Source organism: Haliotis rubra, unplaced genomic scaffold, assembly GCF_003918875.1.
Source record: "Haliotis rubra isolate DU_JTF1 unplaced genomic scaffold, ASM391887v1 Scf108, whole genome shotgun sequence".
NCBI classification, from domain to species: Eukaryota; Metazoa; Mollusca; class Gastropoda; order Lepetellida; family Haliotidae; genus Haliotis; species Haliotis rubra.
In genome coordinates this window covers 1,486,076-1,513,223 of record NW_025764981.1, presented here as the reverse complement: position 1 = coordinate 1,513,223, position 27,148 = coordinate 1,486,076, and the positions used below count along the sequence as shown (strand labels likewise).

The window sequence follows — 27,148 nt, the reverse complement described above, 5'->3', positions numbered from 1 at the left end:
CTTTTAAAATTTCCACGGTCTTAAGCAATTAATTACTAACTCTCAATTAATGACACTATGCATTATTTCTACAGCTATAAAGACAAATAAAGGATAAGGTAAAAGTGTAAAAGAGAGAGAGTGAGAGAATATACAGGTGAGGTTTAGTTAATTACAGGTGAGACCTACCTGCACCTCCCCCATGTGAAAGGAAGGGTCTATCTCATGCACCATCTGGTCGTGGCCGAGCAGGAACAGACACCCCACAACCAAGAACGGTAATCTGAAACAACGTATAACACTCAACGTTAAATAGGGTACTGATAGCATCTTAAATAGCTGCCTGTCTGTTACTTAGTGGCCAGTAGTTTCCTAAGTGGAAGCGCTTTGAGCATATCCCTGTGACGTGGAAAGGCGCTATATAAATGGCCTATTATTATTATTATTATCATAGGATTGGGGATGTGGGCAGGGAGTTAAGTAAAATTTCAAATTCCTTATCCCATCTGTTCGAACATGCAATTCAAAATCAAGATTGTAAAGAATCTCACTGATTGCTATATTTTGGTTTTCACATGTACATTTATCTGCTTCCTAGTGTTCCATTCACCTGACCGTAAGAGGCAACTAACAGGATCGGGTGGTCAGACTCGCTGACTTGGTTGACACATGTCAGTGGCGGATCCAGAAGGGGGGTTCAGGGGATTCGAAACCCCCCCTTTTGAAAATAACTAAAGACCACATTGAAGTTAATGTTTTGCAATGGCAGAGCCAAGGTGGGGTTCAGGAGGTTCGAACCCCCTGAACTCCCCCTTCGGAAATTTCTGGATCCACCTATGCATGTTATTGTATCCCAATTGCGCAGATCGATGTTCATGCTGTTGATCACTGGATTGTCTGGTCCAGACTCGATTATTTACAGACCGCTGCCATATAGCTGGAATATTGCTGAGTGCGGCGTAACACTAAACTCTGTCACTCACTCATTCATCTGATGGATTAAGAACATACTCTGAAAAGTCAGGTTCCTAATGTTACAGAAATTGACATCAATACATTTACTGCTTCAGTTCTTTAACGGCTTTGTGATGGCTCCAGATAATTTTTCAACATCAGGAGTACGTACTCCTTATTTTTTCAATATAGGAGTACTGGAAAATCTTAAGAGTACATTTGGAGTACTGAATGGAATTTAATGGCTTATCAGTAATCTTGTGTTTTGTTTCATATACGCACCACAACATTGCTAGTCTTGTGTAAACTGGTCAATATACAATAAAACAATACTTTTCTTAGATAAATACGTCTGTAAATGATTCTAAGACCGTACACCATTGCCGTGGTTTCGTATCTGTATCTCTGTTTTCTAAATTATTTCCTACCGTATCATGCATTTTTTTATCCGTACATACGCCGATAAGGCCCTTATCTGGAGCCCTGTTATTCACTATTACTTGGTTTAGCTTACTTTGTTGTACAAAATAGAAGAATTGCAATTTTCAGGTGCATATTCCTGAAATGAGGATCAGTATTCTTTGGTAAGTGGTAGTGAAATGTAACAAGACCATGGCTTTGGTTTGGACTTATGTTTTTTTACTGGATACTGGTTAACTAAATGAACTCATAGGTCTTGATGATGTCGATACAGGTGTTCTGAAACAACAGTCGCATATGGCACTAAACTCTAGCTTAGAATAATGTATTCTGAAAAACAGATGTAGAACTCAACTCTAGAAAGGCATACAAAATATTCGGGAACAACTTGGCCACAAATGGTACTGAACTCCAGATAGGGGGGGCGGTGGGGTAGCCTAGTGGTTAAAAACTAAACTCGTGGCGTAAAACTAAACTCACTCACTCACTCTTTAGATTGCATGCCCCTACATCCCTATCTGGACTGACTGACTGACTGACTGACTGAGTTTAGTTTTACCCGCTTTTAGCAATATTCCAGCAATATCACGGCGGGGGACACCAGAAATGGGCTTAACTGACTGAGTATGGTTTTACGCCGCTTTTAGCAATATTCCAGCAATATCACGGCGAGGGACACCAGAAATGGGCTTCACAAATTGTACCCATGTGGGGAATCGAACCCAGGCCTTTGGCGTGATGAGCGAACGCTCTAACCACTTGGCTGCCCCACCGCCCCCTTGTGCAAAAGAGGTTTGGAACCATTACAATACAAATGTAACGTTTAACATCTTCAATTAGCAAACATCACACCAATTCTGACTGGTGTGCATTTTGATATTGATATTTTGCAGGGCCAGTGAAGTATGATTTGGGCAAGCAACATTTTCACTAACTTGTCCCCCATGCCAGTGACTTTTATTAACTCGTACACTGTATGTTAGTAATACTTACCCAAATCCAAAGAGAAAGAGCCAGACTTGAATACGAAGCAGGAAGCAGAGTCCCCGTACATGGAGAAGACACAGCGCGACAGACACCACGGCAGTCCATGTGCGGGTGCTGAACACGCCCACCAGCAGCAGCGTGATCTGGAGATACTCCTGCCACGTGTGGACTGTGGTAGCGCTGCTGTACATCGACATCCCCACACACGACACCAGCTGTAACACATAGAGACATCATCAACACGACGACACCCGCTGTAACACAGAGACATCATCAACATCCCCACCCACAACACCAGCTGTAACACATAGAGACATCATCAACATCCCCACCCACAACACCAGCTGTAACACATATAGAGACATCATCAACATCAACACATAGAGACATCATCAACATCCCACACACACCAGCTGTAACACATAGAGACATCATCAACATCCCCACACACCACTGTAACACAGAGACATCATCAACATCCCCACACACTCCACACCAGCTGTAACACATAGAGACATCATCAACATCCCGACACCGACACCGCTGTAAACACACAGAGACATCATCAACATCCCCACACGACACCAGCTGTAACACATAGAGACATCATCAACCACGACACAACACACAAATCAAGAATACAGAGACATCAACATCCCCACACAACAACACCACTGTAACATAGAGACATCATCAACATCCCACACACACGACACCAGCTGTAACGGAGACATCATCAACATCAACACACACACCAGCTGTAACACATAGAGACATCATCAACATCCCCACACACACCCAGCTGTAACACAGAGACATCATCAACATCAGCACACACATCACACCAGCTGTAACACATAGAGACATCATCAACACAACGACAACCGCTGTAACACGACATCATCAACATCCCCACACATGACACCAGCTGTAACACACAGAGACATCAAACATCCCCACAGATCAACATCCCACACACACTACATCATCAACACCCCCAGCTGTAACACAGAGACATCATCAACATCCCCACACACTCCACACCAGCTGTAACACATAGAGACATCATCAACACCACACCAGCTGTAACACCAGAGACATGAACATCACCACAGAGACATCACACACCAGCTGTAACACAACATAGAGACATCATCAACATCAAACACAGAGACATCATCAACACTGACACCAGCTGTAACACAGAGACATCATCAACATCCCCACACATGACACCAGCTGTAACAACATCAACACAACGGCACCAGAGACATCATCAACACACTACACCAGCTGTAACACATAGAGACATCATCAACACTACGACACCCGCTGTAACACAGAGACATCATCAACATCCCCACACACGACACCAGCTGTAACACATAGAGACATCATCAACACAACGACACCCGCTGTAACACAGAGACATCATCAACATCCCCACACACGACACCAGCTGTAACACATAGAGACATCATCAACATCACCATCATCAACATCCCACACTCCACCCAGCTGTAACACATAGAGACATCATCAACACCATAACACACCCGCTGTAACACATAGAGACATCATCAACACAATGACACCAGCTGTAACACACAGAGACATCATCAACATCCCACACACGACACCAGCTGTAACACATAGAGACATCATCAACATCAACACACCAGGACAGCTGTAACACAGAGACATCATCAACATCCCCACACACGGCACCCAGCTGTAACACATAGAGACATCAACACATCACACCAGCTGTAACACAGAGACATCATCAACAACGCATCGACATGTAACATCAACATCATCAACATCAACACACACAACACCAGCTGTAACACATAGACACATCACCAACATGTGACACCAGCTGTAACACCATAGAGACATAGAGATCATCAACAACACCCATCACTGAGCAACATCAACATCAACACCCCACATGACGACACCAGCTGTAACACACAGAGACATCAACATCAACGACAACAGCTGTAGTGTAACACATAGAGACATCATCAACATCCCCACACATGACACCAGCTGTAACACATAGAGACATCATCAACATGCCCACACACCAGCTGTCACACATGCACACTACACCAGCTGAGAGACATCATCAAACAACGACACACAGCTGTAACACAGAGAGACATCAACACAACGACAAGAGCTGTAGTGTAACACATAGAGACATCATTAACATCCACAGACATGACACCAGCTGCAAAACATAGAGACATCATCAACACTACACCAGCAACACATAGAGACGACATCCGCACCCAACACAGAGACATCATCAACACGACACACTACCAGCTGTAACATAGAGACATCCATATCAACACAACGACAACAGCTGTAACACATACAGACATCAACACAATGACAACAGCTGTAGTGTAACACATAGAGACATCATCAACACAACGACACCCGCTGCAACACATAGAGACATCATTAACATCCACAGACATGACACCAGCTGTAACACAGAGAGACATCGGGAACATCTACATAAACAACACCCACTGCAACACACAGATATCAACATGCACACTACACCAGCTGTAACACAGAGACATCGGGAACATCTACATAAACAACACCCACTGCAACACACAGATATCACCATGCACACTACACCAGCTGTAACACAGAGAGACATCAGGAACATCTACATAATCAACACCCACTGCAACACACAGATATCAACATGCACACTACACCAGCTGTAACATAGAGACATCGGGAACATCTACATAATCAACACCCACTGCAACACACAGATATCACCATGCACACACCAGCACCAGCTGTAACATAGAGACATCGGGAACATCTACATAATCAACACCCACTGCAACACACAGATATCAACATGCACACTACACCAGCTGTAACATAGAGACATCGGGAACATCTACATAAACAACACCCACTGCAACACACAGATATCACCATGCACACTACACCAGCTGTAACACAGAGAGACATCAGGAACATCTACATAATCAACACCCACTGCAACACACAGATATCAACATGCACACTACACCAGCTGTAACATAGAGACATCGGGAACATCTACATAAACAACACCCACTGCAACACACAGATATCACCATGCACACTACACCAGCTGTAACACAGAGACATCGGGAACATCTACATAAACAACACCCACTGCAACACACAGATATCAACATGCACACTACACCAGCTGTAACACAGAGACATCGGGATACATCTACATAAACAACACCCACTGCAACACACAGATATCACCATGCACACTACACCAGCTGTAACACAGAGAGACATCGGAACATCTACATAAACAACACCCACTGCAACACACAGATATCAACATGCACACTACACCAGCTGTAACACAGAGACATCGGGATCATCTACATAAACAACACCCACTGCAACACACAGATATCACCATGCACACTACACCAGCTGTAACACAGAGACATCAGGAACATCTACATAAACAACACCCACTGCAACACACAGATATCAACATTCACACTACACCAGCTGTAACACAGAGACATCGGGAACATCTACATAATCAACACCCACTGCAACACACAGATATCACCATGCACACTACACCAGCTGTAACACAGAGAGACATCTTAAACATCTACATAAACAACACCCACTGCAACACACAGATATCAACATGCACACTACACCAGCTGTAACACAGAGAGACATCGGGAACATCTACATAAACAACACCCACTGCAACACACAGATATCACCATGCACACTACACCAGCTGTAACACAGAGACATTGGGAACATCTACATAATCAACACCCACTGCAACACACAGATATCAACATGCACACTACACCAGCTGTAACATAGAGACATCGGGAACATCTACATAATCAACACCCACTGCAACACACATATATCACCATGCACACTACACCAGCTGTAACATAGAGACATTCGGAAACATCTACATAATCAACACCCACTGCAACACACATATATCAACATGCACACTACACCAGCTGTAACACAGACTTCACCGACAAACACACACGACACAAAGACTTTAACTTCCACAGGTTGTCGTGATGTAACTTAAATATTGCAGAGTTAAGCATTAGACAACTACCAACCAAAATCTCATCATACAAACCACATGAAATATCCTCGTTATATAGTCTTAAAAGGCAACTAATTGGATTGGGTGGTCAGAGTGAGTGAGTTAGTTTTACGCCGCACTCAGCAATATTCCAGCTACATGGCAGCGGTCTGTAAATTATCGAGTCTGGACCAGACAATCCAGTGATCAACAGCATGAGCATCGATCTATGCAGTTGGGATTTGATGACATGTGCCAGCCAAGTCAGCGAGCCTGACCACCTGATCCTGTTAGTCGCCTCTTATGACAAGCATTGGTTACCGAACACCAATTCTAACTCGGATCTTCACGGGTCTATTAAACGTAGAGGTTTGGGTGGCAGACTCTCTGACTAGGTGGTGCATGTCATCATATACCCATAATGGTTTGTTGATGCCAATCATTGGATTATCTGTACCAGACCAGACAGATCACATAGCTAGAATATGGCTAAGTGGGCCGTTAAAAACAAACGAACAAGCATTATATATGCAGATTCACATCATATTGTACGGTTCCTGATGGGCATTCAAAAAGCTTATTATCTTGTGACCAAAATGACTAAAATTACCTGCTATCTTACTGAAACCTCAAAGCACCGTGGAAGGTCTACTGACGAAGAATGGAACATTTCATTCTCAATCAGTTCAGTGATGAACTGATTGAGAATGAAATGTTCCATTCTTCGTCAGTAGACCTTCCACGGTGATACCATCCAGTATCAAGTCAACCATTATGTTTAGATTACTGATGTATCCAACATCATCATCAAAATCAATTGTATTATTTTCACCAACCTGAGAAAAGACGAGACAGAGAGTGAATCTATGTGGACAACGTCGCCATTTGCCGCTGAGAATGAACACCCCCATCACCCACACCTGTGGAACAAGAAGAGTGAGTGAGTTACACATATGTCAACCAGCATTACAACTAAAAACTTGAGATGATTTTATTAAAGGCATAGTTTCCTGCTCCTAAACCATAAAGCCTCTAAATGTTAGGGGTGACTATTGAGGGGGAACAACAACTGTGATAGCGATGATCTATTGCAATAGTTTTTTTCTCCTTGAATTGTCTCATTTGAAGTCATTTCCCAAATGAATGTATAGTTTATATAAAATAAAAACTAGTTGAAGTAGTTTCAGTCTCTTTTACTAATTGACAAGAAACTTGAAACCCAGATAAAGTAAACAGTTTAAGCATAAACTTATTATTATTATTCACAATTTCAAACTCCGAGTCGCATGCCGTGTTTACCGCCATGTTTGTTTAAGAGGTAACCGGGGTGGATAACTCTAAATCAAAGTGAACGAATCTGGTACTTCCTGTATTTTGCGCTGCGCTTTTACCAACGGAAGTCAATTACTAAACTATCGATAGTCACACATACTATTGATGCATCCATAGTTTTTCGCTTCCATCGTCGCTTAATTTCTATCAGAGATTCAACAATTGCAATCCATCGATAGTTTGATGCATCGTTACAGCACTACTAACTGTTTTCGGTATTTCCCAGGAAGGAAGGATAACTATATATGGATAAACAACTTCTTTCTTACAGTGAGAGCTCCCATTGTAATAAGGTGAGGTGAGGTGAAGTTTGGTTTAACGTCGTGCTTGAGAATATTTCGCTCATATGACGACGTGCATGCGTGTGTATGTGCGTGTGCGGCTGCTTGTACTAGCCCAGACTTAAGCTGGTTTTATAGTGCTAGCCCACTGAGATACCATGCCGCAGTGAAGCATGAATACCCCACTCAGACACATTATACTGACTCCGAGCCGACCAGTCCTTGTTGTACCCATTAATGCCGAGTGCCAGGCAGGGACCAACAAGTAGCGTTTTAGCGTCTGTTGGTATGACGCGGTCGGGATCGAACCCGCGACCTTCTGCTCTCCAGGCGGACGCTCTAACCACTACACCACGGAGGCGGTCCCATTGTAATAAAGAAGTGATAAAAAATAAGTTGTTCATCCATATATTGTTATCCTCCTTCACTGCTCCCAAGGGACTGACTGACTGACTGAGTTTGGTTTTACGCCGCTTTTAGCAATATTCCAGCAACATCACGGCAGGGGACACCAGAAATGGGCTTCACACATTGTACCCAAGTGGGGATTCGGACCCGGGTCGTCGGCGTGGCTCTCAAGGGAGAATAACATAGTTTTTGTGAATATGGTTGTAACAATGATAATATGGCCATATTATTACGGAATCTAGCAAATAAGCTATAAAAAAATATTTCGAATTTAACAAAAAGACAAAACATAGCATGAATATTGCAGATGAGTATCAATCATCTCTCGTTTCTGGATTTTGGGAGTAGTCACTGGGTCTGAAAAATATTTGGCATGAATATTTCCATATGATGCTAAATAGACTTTCCCATGACAATTTCTTTCAGTATTTTTCAACATGTTTTCGGAAATTTCCCAGGAAGGAAGGATAATTATATATGGATAAACAACTTCTTTTTTACAGAGCAATGTAAAATACATTAAGTAATGACTAACATATATTTAGTATCCATATCACAATGGCAGTCTTTTTATCAATAAGCTGAGGATGTGCTTTTCATTTTAAGGCTAGACCAATATTATATCTTGTTTTACAGATTTTTGTCCTCAGAAAACCTAAAGGCAGGAGGGAAAAAAAATAAAATAAAATCACCGGTCAAAGTAATATTCCTTCTAAATACTAGAAGTATTTTACTTTTGGCAATTTATGAAGTGTATATGGGGCAAAATACAATTTAAAAAAACATTTTCTTGAAAGTTGACATTTTTGGCCAATAAAAAACATGAGGATTTTATTTTTTGAGCGGGGAAAAATAATTTTTATTTTTTTTCTTATTCTTGAAAAACTACGACCGGCAGATCCGTAAAACAAGAAATAAAATTGGTCTGGCCAATCTATAAACTTTGATCTAAATACTAATCTATGCCAAAATGTTCTGATCCGACAATGTCTTATTGTATCACTTTCAGTTCTAGGTTAAAACCTAAAGTGAATTTTCAAAGGCTACTAAATCCCACTGTGATAAAACCTAAAGTAAATTTCAAAAGCTCCTCCCTCAAGGATGAAATCCAAAGTAACTTTTGAAGACTGACTCACGCAGCAGACTATGCTGACGATGCTAGTGTCGAAGTTGGTGTCGAGGAGGAGGGCCTTGTAGTCCAACTCGTTGCTGACCACCACTGTCATCATCTTGGCCGACACAAACATGAGGGGTGCAGAGATGAACGTGCCAGCCACCATGCCAGTTGCAACCTGAAGCAGTGTCAGTGATTGTTCTATTATGCTGGAGTACCACTTTAAATCATATGCCGTCATCCAGGCTTGCAATAAAATATCAGCAATAAAATTTAAGGCCTTTTCAGGGTTGTTTAAAGGCCCAATCAACAATTTTAAGAACGAAAGAAATAATGTACACAAAATGCATAGGTAACTGAATAAACAAAAGGTTTGTCAAATGTGGGGCTGACTATGAGAGGGAAATAACGGTACATCGCTGCACTGGAAAAGTTTTGCTTTGTAATGGAGATTAATTAATACCCACAATTTATTTTTAATACATGTATATATTAGTTTCCTGTAAAATCATAACATGACAAGTTTTACTAAATACAGGGCATTTTCAGTGATAAAACGAATTTAGGGCTTTTTAGGGTAAAATGTCCAAATTTCAGGCTCTTTCAAGCCCCTGCTACCCCTGCCACCTTATGTGACAAGCAACATATTTGTTTTTATATTATAATTAACAAACTGAACACACTGAAGCAGTGAAATTATCCAAGAAGATCTACTTAAGCCCACATTACAATCACCTTCAGAAATACCCAACAAATGTTTGACACTTTGCTAGTCCTTAAGTAGCTTGAACATCAATAAAACTGGTTGGGTCACTGGGCAGTGCTAGTTTCCTGCGGAAGTCTTACCACATCCTGTGCGAAGCCGTACTGACTGGCGTAGAGGAAGACAGAGGGCGATGTTGGGAATGTGCCATACAGGAAGCCATACATGCTGAGAGCCTCGCTTTCATTACACGTGGATCGCATATCTAGCCAGCCAATCACCTCCCATGTTATTAGCGGAAGCAAGAGTCTGGAATCATCATCATCATCATCATCATCATCATCATCATCATCCTATTGATCTGATCCCTCATCATCAATACAATCATAACTTATTCCCATTACTTTTCTTCATCAGTAAACACAGCTTCATCTACATCACAGTCAACACATTCCACTTGTTGCTGACTGACCCGTGAAGATCCAGGTTAGAATTGATCTTCAGTAATAACCCATGTTTGTCATGAGAGGTGACTAATGGGATCATGTGGTCAGGGTTGCTGACTTGGTTGACACATGTCACCGTATCCCAATTGTGTAGATCGATGCTCATGCTGTTGATCACTGGATTGTGTTGTCCAGACTCGATTATTTACAGATCGCAGCCACATCGCTGGAATATTGCTGAGTGCGGCGTAAAACAACAAAAAGACAAACAAACACAATCACCTTATTCCAGTTGTTGCCGACTGAATGAAAAACACTCATTTACCACTTATCAACTCTGTTATCCTTGCACATGATCAGTGAGTGGCTAACTTACATATAGATGAAAATAAACGAAAGACCAGAATTGCGATCACTAATTATGGGCATGATGTATCTTCATGTCAGCAAAGCAAAATATTTTCGGATAAAAATATCAATATTCATTTACATCACACAAATTATAACACAACATTCATTGCTTGAGCTTCATTGCACTACAATTTTCAGCAAGTATAGACACCATATTTCTTGTTCAGAAACCATGACAACAGTTTGTACTGGTATATGTAATTGTGATCGAATGCAAACACATTCAGAGAGATTCAGTGTCACCTAAACTTGAGTAAAATGCAAACAAAATTAGTGCCTTTCAGTAGCACTCAGCCTTTTCTTTGGAATAAAATGCAAACAAATTCAGATCCCCTCAGTATGCTCAGGGTCTGTAAGACTTGCGTTTGTGATTAGAAACAATCCGATTCAAATCCATACTGTGTCAGCTAGTGTTGGGAATCGGGAAACCAAATCCACTAACGATTATCGATTATAATCGAAATATATAATATATATTTAATGAATCAATAATTTTAAGAGGTTTTTTCTAATTGATGTCTTTTATAACTAATACTGTCATGCAATGAAATGCACGGACAGTCGAGCACCGTTGTGTCGAACTCTGATAACTCGATATCTCGGTTGTCACGATATAACATCTCGGTCCCGGCAGAATCCTTCATAATTTATCATTATTCAAGCTCTTTTAACTCGATACGGATGTCTCGATATTTCAGATATCTCAATATAATTTCATGGTCCCAACAAGCAAAATTACCCTTTTAACTCGATATTTACACAGCAATTCGATATTCACCTACCTTTCGTGGGCAGGTATTCCTCTGAACTGAGGTTGTTTCCACACGTTTACACACCGTACGGCATGAATCAAAGGGATGCGGTAGTGTAAACTAATTAGGGCTAACTGAGTTGAAGGTGTCACTTGTTTGTTATGTAATTAGGATTAATTAAGAAGGAATTAATTAGGAAGTACTCACTGTTATGACTAAACACTACTGATAACGGATTATAGTTTTGAATCAAAACATACTGAGAATCCAATGAGGGTTTTGTGTAATCGCAGTTGAGAACGGCAGATGCGTTCACAATATTTGTGGAATTGAGAGATGGAGGATGAGATGAATTATCATTCAAGATGCACACAGTAAGATGTGCTGTATCGTGTGTGACTCCAATCCCTGTGAGTAAAAATGTATATGCAAATATTTATACATGAAATCTACTCTTTGTTTTGTTTTCTTTCATAGTGATATGTGATGATATGCCCTGGTCGGATGTCTCGAAGTTTGGATAACTCGATATTTTTTCTTGGTCCCCTGAATATCGAGACAACGGTGCTCGACTGTATGTAAGAAAGACAGTGGAATTGTAATTAAACAATAAAATTGGTTAAAATTTTACAATGCGCATAGCTTTACGCTGCTGAGCGCATGTTTGTTTGTGAATATTCATTAAACTTCATGATTAGTTTACTTCATTCAAGTGTGCTATACTAAAACAAGAAAATTCCGATTAATTAAAAACATGTTTTTTTCCGATCGATTTTTGATTGTTTTTTGATCATCGAAACACCACTAGTGTCAGCCAACTTCACGATATGTGCCAACTTACGACTTTGCACCGATGAGGAGGACTGGTCCGAGGAGCGCGATGCCGGTGAGACTCTTCACCTTCCCCACCAGACTGAGGCCAAGATAGAACAGCGCAGCTGCACTATAGGCATCCGCTGCAATACACAATAAACCAATGTTCAAAATCAGGAACAAAAGTCAACGCGCCTGTCGATCAGTGTCGGAAAGAGCTGCCTGCCTGCCCTCTAGTGGCTGCTAACTTTCCTGTTGGGATGGATGAAAGTAACCTCCACCTGCCGAACAGTTGCTGAAGGGGTCGTCAGCATGGGTACAACAGATAGGTAGCCCATGTATGTTTCCGTATATACCCTAAACAAAATCAAAGTGAATACATGTACCCAGTACCCTACACTGCAAACGTGTGCATCACAAAGTATTCGTCACTGTGTATGCTCATTCTTATATAACGCAATCGGACAGATCTCATACAATAGTATGACAATTCCGATCATGACAATTCTGATCAAGGTAATTCTAAGAGTAAGACTACTTACATCAGTGTGTGAAATAGTTTCCAAATTTTGCCAGCCAATTGGGCTACCTATGCCTGAAAGTTACTAGCCCACAAAATGACTAACCCAAAATATGAATGTATAAATTAAACAAAAGATTACAAAAAGATAAAGAACCATCATTTATCAGGCCATAATCTTCCATGATTTAAAAATGTATTATAACTTAACAAGTTGGAAAGAGTGATATACAGTGAAGCCCCGTTAGTCTGGACTCCGATAATCCGGATGTCTCGTCTCCCGGACGATTTCAGCTTGTTACCAATCTATGCCTATATAATTTGCCTCGATAATCCGGAAATTCGGTTTCCGGAACCGGACGGTAAGTAGCTATCACCAATCAGTAAAATAAACAGTAAATTGCTTCACAGTCCGGACGCTGTAAGTCTTGTTCACGAACCGTAACACCACCTCCCCGGCGATGTTTACTTAATTAACTGGTCAACTGGGTTGTTGTTTTAATTAGACATTAAAAGCTCCCGACTGAAGATGCTGTACATTTACACTTTGATTGACACCACAATACAAAGGCGTGGATGACAAGTGAGCTGTATTGTGATTGGTTAATGTACTTTGACAGACAGATGCGGTCACGTGGACTTAAAGTGATTTTGCTTTACGACAACGCTGCAAGTCACAAGTGTGCTTTGCTAACTTTGCGAAACGTGACCAAATACTGCGTATCATATTCAACCAATGGATGCAGGAATAATTCGGACATTCAAGGCATACTACAATAGATCGCTTGTTAGACATTACCTCACCTGTGCTGAGGAAGGACGTGATCAGACACGTCGGATGAACATGCGGATGTCACTCGGTAAAATTATTGATGTGATGAATTCAATAAGCTTTACATTAAATGCTTATTTGTTTTATCCAGATTCGTGTCGTTTTTGTAATAGTTAGGGAAGCAACTTGGGTCTTGATTCAGTAGTCCGGACTATTCGCATTCCGGACGAATTTGCTGAGAAACGCAACTGTCCGGATTAACGAGGCTTCACTGTATTTAAGAAATGACCCCCATGAAAATTCACTAGCCAGTCGGGCCAGTGACTTTGGAGAATTACTGGCCTGACTGGATTTTTACTAGCCACAGGCTAGTGGGCCAGTGGCTATTTCACACAGTGTTACAGATTCAGTTTTATCATATTCCTCATAGAGAGTTGGAGATATATAATTGTTCTGTTACTGCTGAAGCTACTTAGATGAAACAGATTGCTTTCTTTGTCTTCTTTTAATGTTTCAACTCACGGTGTAAGTCAAAGGCTGAATTTGTTGTTCCAAAGTTTGTGAGGAATCAGAGATAATACATGAAATTTTGGAGAGGGTACAGTTAAGTGAGTTCAACTGTATATATTTTGTGCATGAAAAATCGATATGTTGTTTAACAGGAATGAAAGTGTGAAACAGAAAGTCCTGAATCAGAAGCATATCTGCATAAACATGCATTGATAATGCTGTTGTTGTTGGGATAAAATTACATGTCTCAACCAAGTCTGCCAGTGAGACCACTTGACCTCATTAGTCGCCTTTTACGACTATCCCACATTATAACCCCTTGCATCAGTGCATTCCAGAAAGTGTAGCATAGAAGCTTGCAATTCAATGTTGGTTAGAGAAATTCGCCTAGTCCTCATGAGAAGAGCATTTTATCATTAAAGTTCTTTTTTTTTTCATAAGTGTCCGTTGCAAGTTTCTGGAAAAGCAGGATTCCTCTGCATATTGAATAAATCATTAGGTACATGTCACTTCTAGTTTCTCAGTCACTACCATGCCAAGAGATGAATATGACATAATGAAAATTTCTGTAAAGCATATGGTCAGCTACGCCTATATTATCAATGAAATACTACACATATTTCCTTTTGACCAAACAGCTATAATAAATCCCCCAATAGAGTATTTTTTGGCTGACTGTGCATCTTAAAAGCTCCGTTTTTCCTCCTTATTCCAATGAATCTATTTTTAGTAAATACCCCTTTTGGGAATGCCCTTTTGTACAATGTTCTTACTATCTTAATCAAATTCAGGTAAATAACCTGGAATATCGTTGACAATAGCATTAACAGCAAACACAGTTCTAAGTGTCAAAGTGACCAAAAGCAAACCTGTTGAAACATATTTTTCTCCATTAACCTACGGTGTCTTTTTTATTCTCAAAGTGCTGGCAAAGCATAAGATAAATAGTTGTAAAAGCTGCAGGCCATCATTTGTAACCACATGTAAGGGATAACAACCTTTTCCTCAGATTTAGTTTTCTCTTCTTCAGATTTACTTTACTCAACTTCAGATATACCTTAGCTTAGATTTGCTTTACTTTACCTCAGATTTACTTTACTCTTCCTTATAATTACTTTACTCTTCCCTTCCTCAGATTTACATTACTCTTCCCTTCCTCAGATTCAATTTACTCTTCCCTTCCTCAGATTTACTTTACTCTTCCCTTCCTCAGATTCACTTTACTCTTCCCTTCCTCAGATTCACTTTACTCTTCCCTTCCTCAGATTCACTTTACTCTTCCTTATTTTTACTTACTCTTCCTTCCTCAGATTTACATTACTCTTCCCTTCCTCCTTCCTCATTTACATTTTACTCTTCCCTTCCTCAGATTTACATTACTCTTCCCTTCCTAAGATTTACCTTCTTCCCTTCTCTTTACATTACTCTTCCTTCTTCAGATTTACTTTTTAGATTTACATTACTCTTTCCCCTTCCTCAGATTTACATTACTCTTCCCTTCCTCAGATTTACATTACTCTTCCCTTCCTCAGATTTACATTACTCTTCCCTTCCTCAGATTTACATTACACTTCCCTTCCTCAGATTTACTCTTCCCTTCCTCAGATTTACATTACTCTTCCCTTCCTAAGATTTACATTACTCTTCCCCTTTTACCTCCCTTCCTCAGATTTACTTCCTAAGATTCCTAAGATTTACATTACTCTTCCCTCCCTCAGATTTACATTACTCTTCCCTTCCTCAGATTTACATTACTCTTCCCTTCCTCAGATTTACATTACTCTTCCCTTCCTCAGATTTACATTACTCTTCCTCAGATTTACATTTTACTCTTCCCTTCCTCAGATTTACATTACTCTTCCCTTCCTCAGATTTACATTACTCTTCCCTTCCTCAGATTTACATTACTCTTCCCTTCCTCAGATTTACATTACTCTTCCCTTCCTCAGATTTACATTACTCTTCCCTTCCTCAGATTTACATTACTCTTCCCTTCCTCAGATTTACATTACTCTTCCCTCCCTCAGATTTACATTACTCTTCCCTCCCTCAGATTTACATTACTCTTCCCTTCCTCAGATTTACATTACTCTTCCCTTCCTCAGATTTACATTACTCTTCCCTTCCTCAGATTTACATTACTCTTCCCTTCCTCAGATTTACATTACTCTTCCCTTCCTCAGATTTACTTTCCTTCCTCAGATTTATTCACATTACTCTTCCCTTCCTCAGATTTACATTACTCTTCCCTTCCTCAGATTCATTTTACTCTTCCCTTCCTCAGATTTACATTACTCTTCACTTCCTCAGATTCACTTTACTCTTCCCTTCCTCAGATTTACTTTCCTTCCTCAGATTTACTTTACTAATTTCCTTCCAACATTTACAGCTTTATTACCACAAGGGAAGGTCATGGCCTCACGTAAACGAGTCACATATCAGTGTCTGATTCAAATTTGTCAATGTCAGTGGAGTAATGAAATTTTCAAGAGATACTAAAATGCCAAAGTCAGGTTGGAAGAAATTTCTTTTTACTTAACCATGTCCGCTCGCTTGAAATCTTAATTGTGGCGGGTCACATACCCACTATAAACATTATGCACAAGGAAATTAGATATAAATGGTGACATATTAAAACGTAGACCTCTAAACTGTTACTTTGGGCCAAATGCAAAGTCTTATTGTCACAAGTTAGTGCCAGGGCAGCTATTATCAAGCACTGGCTTACAATGGCATTCCAGGACCTACTTGCACAAGACCACTTGTAGCGCCATGAGGATCGTAACTATCAAACTCAACACAGACTTAAGATAGTCCAGGCACTAAGATTGCATTGTCCAACTGGGCCTTGGTAGGAAAAAACTTACACATACCAATATACCCTATATCCATAGAAATGTTACTGGACTCGGGACAGGTGCCTTGCACCCCCTTCTAAACCTGAGGGGGGTCTCAGCCGAGTGGTTAAAGCGTTTGCTTGACATGTCAAAGACCCAGGTTTGGTTTCCCACATAGGTACAATGTGTGAAGCCCATTTCTGGTGTCCCCTGCTGAGATATTGCTGGAATATTGCTAAAAGCGGTGTAAAACTAAACACACTCACTCACTCTAAACCTGATCTTTCCAGGAACTAAAAAACCCTGTGCCATGTCTATGGTGGTATACCCTATACCAATAGAAATGTTACAAGCAATGGGACAGGTGGCAGGCAGGTATATCGAACACTGTTAACTTGCCTGCAGGGCTGCAATATTTTGGAAAATTGCTGAAGCAGCCTAAAGCCAAATTGTCTCCACAACTCACCTAGAACTGTCAGAATGTCATCCAGTATGTGAGGCACGTGTTGCTTGAAGATGAAGTTTCCTGCTATCCCGATAGCTGTCATGAAAACAATGGGGTTTGTGACGATTCCTTTGAACACGTGCCAGATTAGCTGACGTGTGGAGCGAGTCGAGTCCACTGATTCGGTGCGTCGTTTGTGTATTTCCATCAACACAAAGCCGAGCGGGTTGAGGAAGACCAGGGAGATGGGGGCGACAAGGTAGATGTACTGCAGGTAGTCGGGGTGGTTGTTCTGATACAGTGCTTGTACTGGAACAGGCAATATTGTGGTTAGTATAGCAGTAAAAACAGGTGCACATTATCGGTCAAATCTATGAGTGACTTCAGTTTTCCACCGCACTCAGCAATATTACAGCGGCGGTTTGTAAATAATCGAGTCTGGAACAGACAATCCAGTGATCAACATCATGAGCATCAATCAACACAATTGGGATATGATAACAAGTGTCAACCAAATCAGCGAGCCTGACCACCCTATCCCTTACGACAAGCATGGATTACTAAAGATCAATTCTAACCCAGATCAACACGGATCAAATCCAACTCTCTTGAATGTGCTGTGTGTATTCATTGTTACAAGGTCAGTTCAGTTGACTTGCAACAATTGTAACAAGAAGTTTGAACTACGAAGCAATTAATTTGTAAGCTTAGGAGGCTTGTGGTGCCAACCTCTTATACACAATATTATTGTAGTTACAAACTCATTCAGTAACTCACTCACCAACATACACTCCTAGGAGCTCATTCAGTAACTCACCCACCAACATACGCTCCTAGCAACTCATTCAGTAACTCACCCACCAACATACACTCCTAGCAACTCATTCAGTAACTCACCCTCCAACATACGCTCCTAGCAACTCATTCAGTAACTCACCCACCAACATACGCTCCTAGCAACTCATTCAGTAACTCACCCACCAACATACACTCCTAGCAACTCATTCAGTAACTCACCCACCAACATATGCTCCTAGCAACTCATTCAGTAACTCACCCACCAACATACACTCCTAGCAACTCATTCAGTAACTCACCCACCAACATACGCTCCTAGCAACTCATTCAGTAACTCACCCACCAACATACACTCCTAGCAACTCATTCAGTAACTCACCCACCAACATACACTCCTAGCAACTCATTCAGTAACTCACCCACCAACATACACTCTTAGCAACTCATGTAACATCACCCTCACCAACATACACTCCTAGCAACTCATTCAGTAACTCACCCACCAACATACACTCCTAGCAACTCATTCAGTAACTCACCCACCAACATACACTCCTAGCAACTCATTCAGTAACTCACCCACCAACATACACTCCTAGCAACTCATTCAGTAACTCACCCACCAACATACACTCCTAGCAACTCATTCAGTAACTCACCCACCAACATACACTCCTAGCAACTCATTCAGTAACTCACCCACCAACATACACTCCTAGCAACTCATTCAGTAACTCACCCACCAACATACACTCCTAGCAACTCATTCAGTAACTCACCCACCAACATACACTCTAGCAACTCATTCAGTAACTCACCCACCAACATACACTCCTAGCAACTCATTCAGTAACTCACCCTCCAAACATACACTCCTAGCAACTCATTCAGTAACTCACTCCCACCAACATACACTCCTAGCAAGCAACTTATTCAGTAACTCACCCACCAACATACACTCCTAGCAACTCATTCAGTAACTCACCCACCAACATACACTCCTAGCAACTCATTCAGTAACTCACCCTCCAACATACACTCCTAGCAACTCATTCAGTAACTCACCCACCAACATACACTCCTAGCAACTCATTCAGTAACTCACCCACCAACATACGCTCCTAGCAACTCATGCATCTAACTCACCCGACCACAGACTGTCTTTACTCACTCACTCACCCGGACACAGCCTGTCTTTATTCACTCACTCACTCCACATGGTTACGTTATGGCTGAAATATCTACGCACTAAGGAGTGAGTGAGTGAGTGAAGGTGAGAGAATGAGTGTGTATAGGTGAGTGTGTGTGGTGAGTGAGTGTAGGTAAGTGAATGTGTGAGTGTGTGTGAGTGAGTGAGTGAGTGAACAAAACAGAACATGCTGGTTTGAACTTTATTTCAGCTATATCATAGCGGATCATCGTCAAGTGAGAGAATGTGGGAAAAAAAATTTAACACTTTGGTCAAAACCACAAGCACAGGTATGCTGTCGATAAACCTAGAAACCTAATTGGGCAAATTATTACCCAAACCCAAGATTAGTGGGTTCTAGTGTACTCAAGATGTACTAAGACGTACACAAGTCATTTCTACAAAGTCATAAAATCTATCTTTATATCAATAACAGGGTGGGTTAGCCTAGTGGTCAAAGCATTCGCTTATTAAGCTGAAGACCCAGGTTCGATTCCTCATAATTGGGTACAATGTGTGAAGCCCATTTCTGGTGTCCCCTAACCAGGGCTTTACACAGACTTTTAAAAATGGGAGTCATGGTGACTCACAATATTTATTTTTGGGAGTCATTTTCAATATTTGGGAGTCACGAAAATTTTATTATTTCTAATCGTTCTCAGTATGTAACTATGTATGTCACCACCAAATGAAACTCCAGCATAGTTCAATTCACACAGCCAGGATTACTGTCTCCTCTGAGTTCTCTGGAACAATCTGACAGCTCTGTAAAAGTCAAACTATTATCGAACAATGTCAGTTTTTTGCTTATCAACTCGATTTTATTGAACTGAATTGTGACGGCAACCTATAAAACTTGCGTGAAGCTTGACTCGTATGATAATATTTTGAGAGTCATTAACAAAATTGTGGCGTCAAATACGCAGGAATCACGCGTCATGTAAAACCCTGTCCCCTAACATGGTACTGCTGGAATATCACTCACTTATAACAATAACAGGGTATTTCTATAGTAATTTGCTGACTTGAGGCCAAATATTATCCCCTGAGCATGTCTAGGTAAATCCCCAGGTCCCTGATCCACAGAGCATATCTTAGTCTTACGAATGTCGTAGTGCTTTGAACGCAGCACTCAGCAATATTCCAGCTACATGGTGGCGGTCTGCAAATAATCGAGTCTGGACCAGATAATCCAGTGATCAACAACATGAGCATCGTCTACACAATTGGGATACGATGACATGTGTCAACCAAGTCAGCAAGCCTAACTATCCGATCCCGTTAGTCGCCTCTTACGACAAGCATGAGTTACTGAAGACCAATTCTAACCCGGATCTTCACGTGTTGAACGTATTGTGGATCAGGACAGCCGTGAGGGAATCACACGCCAAGGTAGTGACAGACGAATGCTTTGTACATGCTGCTAGCACATGATGGCTCATGGTGGAATATATGACAGTCACCACTTTGTTTTCGATAATCATGACTAATCATGAGGACAAATGAATACAATAACAATGAGAATGTGAACTATCACAGTATATGAGATAACGGACTGGCCTTGTCATGAAACAAAGTTGAATGTGATGCCAAAAAAATATGAAGTTAGTTATCAAATGATAACGATGGAGGGGAAGTTACCTCGCCGACAAAATATCACTCCCACACTTCGGATGACCTGGTGACAATTGTGATTGTGTTCATGAGTGAGTATGAATGGTTTTACACCGCTTTTAGCAATATTCCAGCAATAACATGGCGGGGGACACCAGAAATGGGCTTCACACATTTTAGCCATCTGTGGAATTGAAGCCAGGTCTTCACCACTAAGCTACTCCACCGCTGCAAATGTGTTTATGGTATGTTGGGTAAGACTTCCGCCTGTATTCCCCCTAAATTTCAACAATAAGGAAATTTTTCTTTGAGTGGCAGATACAATTAACGAAACATGTTAAAACTCATCCTTATCAGATGAGGAATATATATTCAGGTCATATGATTTGATTAGAATGAAATTTAAGGGGGGATACGGGCGGAAGTCTTTATTTATATTGAAGGTAGGTATCTTTCTAAATTTTATATTCTTGTAGGTTTTACAAACGCTTTTGATTCAGTTAATAGGTCACTATTTTGGTATTCATTACTCAAACAAGGTGTAATGGGCAGATTAATCTTAGCATTAAGAAACATGTATTTTAAGATTTTGGTGTCGGCGCTTCCTTCCAGTTTGTCAGTTGGAGAATATTTTGATCGCTGAGTGGTGTACGACAAGGGTGTGTTTTAAGTCCTTTTTTCTTTGCCATTTAAATGATGTTTATAACAGAATTTTAAGTTATACTCTGATCTTGCGGGTATTTGAGTGACGATTGAGTATGGGATTTATGCCGCTTTTAGCAATATTCTAGCAATATCACAGCAGTGGACACCAGATCACGGGCTTCACACTCCGATTTTGAAGATTTACTGTTACTGTTGTATTCTGATAATTTTGTTAATTTGATGATACTGTCAGTGGTTTACAGAAAAAGATAGACATTATACATGTATACGTATTGTAAATCAGGGGGGTTAGAAATAAAACTTAGGTCTTAGTAATGGTGTGTTTTTTGCTCTTATGAGCAGTGGTTCTAGAATGGTATATCAGTCAAAACATATTAAAACTATTTGGGCAGGGGTGGAAATAACCCATTGCCCGACGCCCGAGTCCAGTGTTTTTTTCTGTTGGGCAAGCAAATTTGTATATCACACTGTACCGGTGTCCAGTTGATATTCCAATGTTAATTATGTTGTTTATTTAAAAAATCAATAAGAAAATGGCGGTATAGTGAAAAAATTATCAGGGCAAGTGATTTTACATGTGCCACTGTACCGGAGTACACTAGCAATTTTAAAGTTATTTCCACCCGTTGGGTATTATATTTTCAACTAATTCTCAAAACAGTTTGTTGACATGTGATTGTCGACCAACAATAATATATGAAACAAAGTATAGACCGTACGCATCATTTTTTGTCAATTACACTTTTGTTTTGAAGCTTGAGTAGAGGCAATATGATTGTGGTTGCTGTGAAAAACATAAATAATGGAAGTAGTGAATGTTGGAGGGACACACATTTCACCAGAATTAATATAACATTTTTAAATGACATTTTGAGTATACTTAATAAACCATATTGCAAACATAAGTCCAGATATACAAAGACCATGGATGAGTGAATGAGTATGATCTTAGCAATATTCCAGTAATGTACATAAAATGATTTTTGTTTGTTGTTTAGCCCCGCACTCAGCAATATTCCAGCTACATGGTGATGGTCTGTACATAATCGAGTCTGGACCAGAATGTGTCAACCAAGTCAGCGAGTCTGACCACCCAATCCTGTTAGTTACAACAAGCATGTGTTGCAGTAGACCAATTAGAAGGCTGACTGACTGACTGAGTTTGGTTTCACGCCGCTTTTAGCAATATTCCAGCAACAACACGGCGGGGGACACCAGAAATGGGCTTCACACATTGTACCCATGTGGGGATTCGAACCCAGGTCTTCGGCGTGACGAGCCAACCAATTAGAAGGAAGGAATATGGAAGGAAGGCAGCAAGCAAGACAATATAATGAAACTAACCACACACCAATGGAACTTTATCAACAAATTTTCAAAAGCAGAATTCAATACCTTCACCCATATATATATATATATATATATCGATACATACAGAGTATTTCTTGCAAAACCTAATTCAGAACCAACAGTTTCATAACATATTTAGATTTAATAATATCCATATTAGGTTTATCTCAGAACAAAGCTCCAGTGTCCTGACCTACAATTGCTGCAAATTGATACTCAAGTTACATCGTGGCAAGTGGTTTACACAATTTACACAGACATGCTTATATGTTCAGACTGACATATGCCATCATACAGTAAATGGTAATAAACTTCAACATATATTTGAGGCAACATAACAGTTTTTCAGTATATAATGTATTTGTGAAAGGTTAATTTGGGAAGATAAGAGCAAATTTATTATAACTCAATAAAATTGAATAATATATTTTAATAATTCAATGCTTCATTTTCTCAATCAAACAGGGTAATGGGACAGAGCTCCATCACCCCAAAAATTGAGCTGAAAAAACGTTTTCTTTAGGCAAGACCAGTTTTACTTCTTGTTTTATGGATTTTTGTCCTCTTAAAACCTAAAGGCAGGAGGGATTTTTTTTTTTTTTTAAATCACCAGTCAAAGCAAAAACCCATATGAGTTTCCATGGTAACTCATTTGGTTTGTTTATATCAACTAAAAATAAGTTGAGTGAGTTTAGGTTTCACTCTGATTTCAAGAGTATTTCACGTATATATCACATTAACATTAGGATTATATTTTTTGTGCGGAGGAAAAGTTTTTTTGTTTTTTTCCCCTTGTTCTTGAAAAAATACGACCAGCAGATCCGTAAAACAAGATATAAAATTGGCCTGGCCTTATTTACAGTAAGAAAATATTTATGGCTAATTTTTAAGTTGAGAGCAACTCAAATATTTGATAAAAAAAAATATGACCATAATTAGTATGTTAAGAAAGCAATAATCATGGAACATCATCATGGCCAGTTAATAAGTTTGATGACATACTAAAAATCTTAATTCCTTGAACTTTGAGGAGTAGGTGTCATTCTAATTCAACTTAGTATGTAACACGATCTCTGATCGGTCAATGCTATAAATTTCCGACCGTATAATCAGCATATACGGTCGCAATTTGAAAACCGATTCACCAAAACCTTTGAATGTAAACACTGTGAGTCTATTGTTAACAGGTCTACTATAGATAGGTCTGTTCTTCATACTCATTGGATAACACCATCAATGTCTGTATTTATATGACAGCTGTTACCTGTATGTACACGTAAAAGCACTTTATACTTTAAACGACTATTTCTTTGTTAATCGAACCATATCACTTGAATTCAATTCGTTATCTGCATCAATAAGAATCTAATGTTTCAAAAGAGTGGGTTTTTTGCTTGAACTCTTCAGTTATTTATCAAAATGAGATATGTTCAATGGAACTAATTCAATCGATGCAGAACTGCAACTTCTTTCAATTTGCCAAATCTCTTTTCCTCTCAATAAAAACATTAGGCTACAAACAGCATTGCCATGATGTATATATTTTTATATTGTTATTGAATATAGCAAATAATACATCACCTGCTGAATTATTATTGTATTCCGAGTTCGTAAACAAAAGATTTCACAATATCTTTTCATGATACATTCTGTATTCTCCTCATTCCATACAGTGAAATATGGTTATGAACTCAAAGGTATTCACAATATCTTTTCATGATACATTCTGATTCTGCTCCTCATACCATACAGTGAAATATGGTTATGAACTCAAAGGTATTCACAATATCTTTTCATGATACATTCTATATTCTCCTCATTCCATACAGTGAAATATGGTTATGAACTCAAAGGTATTCACAATATCTTTTCATGATACATTCTATATTCTCCTCATACCATACAGTGAAATATGGTTATGAACTCAAAGGTATTCACAATATCTTTTCATGATACATTCTATATTCTCCTCATACCATACAGTGAAATATGGTTATGAACTCAAAGGTATTCACAATATCTTTTCATGATACATTCTGTATTCTCCTCATTCCATACAGTGAAATATGGTTATGAACTCAAAGGTATTCACAATATCTTTTCATGATACATTCTATATTCTCCTCATACCATACAGTGAAATATGGTTATGAACTCAAAGGTATTCACAATATCTTTTCATGATACATTCTGTATTCTCCTCATACCATACAGTGAAATATGGTTATGAACTCAAAGGTATTCACAATATCTTTTCATGATACATTCTATATTCTCCTCATTCCATACAGTGAAATATGGTTATGAACTCAAAGGTATTCACAATATCTTTTCATGATACATTCTGTATTCTCCTCATTCCATACAGTGAAATATGGTTATGAACTCAAAGGTATTCACAATATCTTTTCATGATACATTCTATATTCTCCTCATACCATACAGTGAAATATGGTTATGAACTCAAAGGTACCGCTAATTTTAGTTTGTTACATCAATAACAGGAAATTTTCAACTAAACTGTACAGCAAGTGGCCCGGACTCCCAAAACACTGTGTTAAAAATATTATATGGGTATGAGCATGTTTGTTGCAAACCCAGTTCACTGCATATGTTACAGCCTACTAGAGGCAGTCATATTTTGGCATGACCCTTCCTGGACTCCCTCTGACCCACCAACCTTATCATTTATGATTAGGCCCCCCAAAAATTATGTTGTGTTTCCGATTTCCTACATTTCAGAACTAGGGTAGGTAGGTAGGGTGTGGGGTTTTTTTGCAAAATATTTTTACATTACTCATGTGTCAGAAAATAAATTTAATTTATTATGTGGTGAGTAAAATTGTTAGGCTCAGCGGGAATATTTAGGGTCGGTCGGGAAATCGGAACCACAAGCTTTTTTTTTTTAGGCCTTGATGCCAAAAAAGAACAGTATTTATAAAACGATACCAGTTGTATACATAGTCTGTCTCACAGACTGAACCACATTTATTTCCCTACTGTCTAGCCCTCCCTACAATGCTAAAGCTCTAAATGAAGCAAGTCTAGATTCCCTCAGGTACAGGATTCTGGGTTTATTTGTTTCTATCAAAATTGTATATATTCAGTGACTAAGCATTGGTCTTGTACAAATACTGTAATGATAAATACAGCTGTTTATACATTTCATCAGACCCACAAACACTAGCGTATTTATCTTTATGATACTGTTCCATCTACAAACATGGTGCAATATATATCCGATATATCAAACGCTATTATGGCATATGACAAGGTTCAGACTTTAAGAGAATTTTATAATGACACATATGTGTAGACCAAGGTGCAATATTTGCCCCAGGACAAAACTAGAATTACAAACTGTCAAAAGATCATCACAGTTAAATTTGTCATAAAACAGAAAGCGACATGTCAAATACTGGCTGCACATATTTTTTCACTCTCATGAACAATTTGACAACTCTTGTTAGGCACTTTGAAGTTTCAAGGACAAAGTCTATTATTTTTAACTGCATTTCAGGGCAATATGTAGGTCTGAAATCTTGAAAATAATGAAAAATGTTATGAATACACAATGCATTTTAGAAAGATGACAAATGAAACATTTGTTACATTTGGCATTATATTTTTCCAGAATCTTGATATTAGGGTTGACCTGAATAATCAATCTTAATTCAGTCCTTCAGTCTTTGAAAACATCCATAAAGTTCTC

General features: G+C 39.5%; 1 protein-coding gene across 1 annotated transcript in view; it reads right to left on the bottom strand.

Annotated features, from left to right (window-relative positions):
* LOC124281218 (integral membrane protein GPR155-like) overlaps positions 1 to 27,148 on the bottom strand; it is a 55,605-nt gene that overhangs the window by 18,408 nt on the left and 10,049 nt on the right. Inside the window, 7 exon segments of the mRNA XM_046717244.1 lie at positions 169 to 262; positions 2,347 to 2,555; positions 7,312 to 7,395; positions 9,633 to 9,788; positions 10,457 to 10,622; positions 12,764 to 12,878; positions 17,841 to 18,128. Of these exon segments, the coding sequence (XP_046573200.1) occupies positions 169 to 262; positions 2,347 to 2,555; positions 7,312 to 7,395; positions 9,633 to 9,788; positions 10,457 to 10,622; positions 12,764 to 12,878; positions 17,841 to 18,128 (1,112 nt within the window).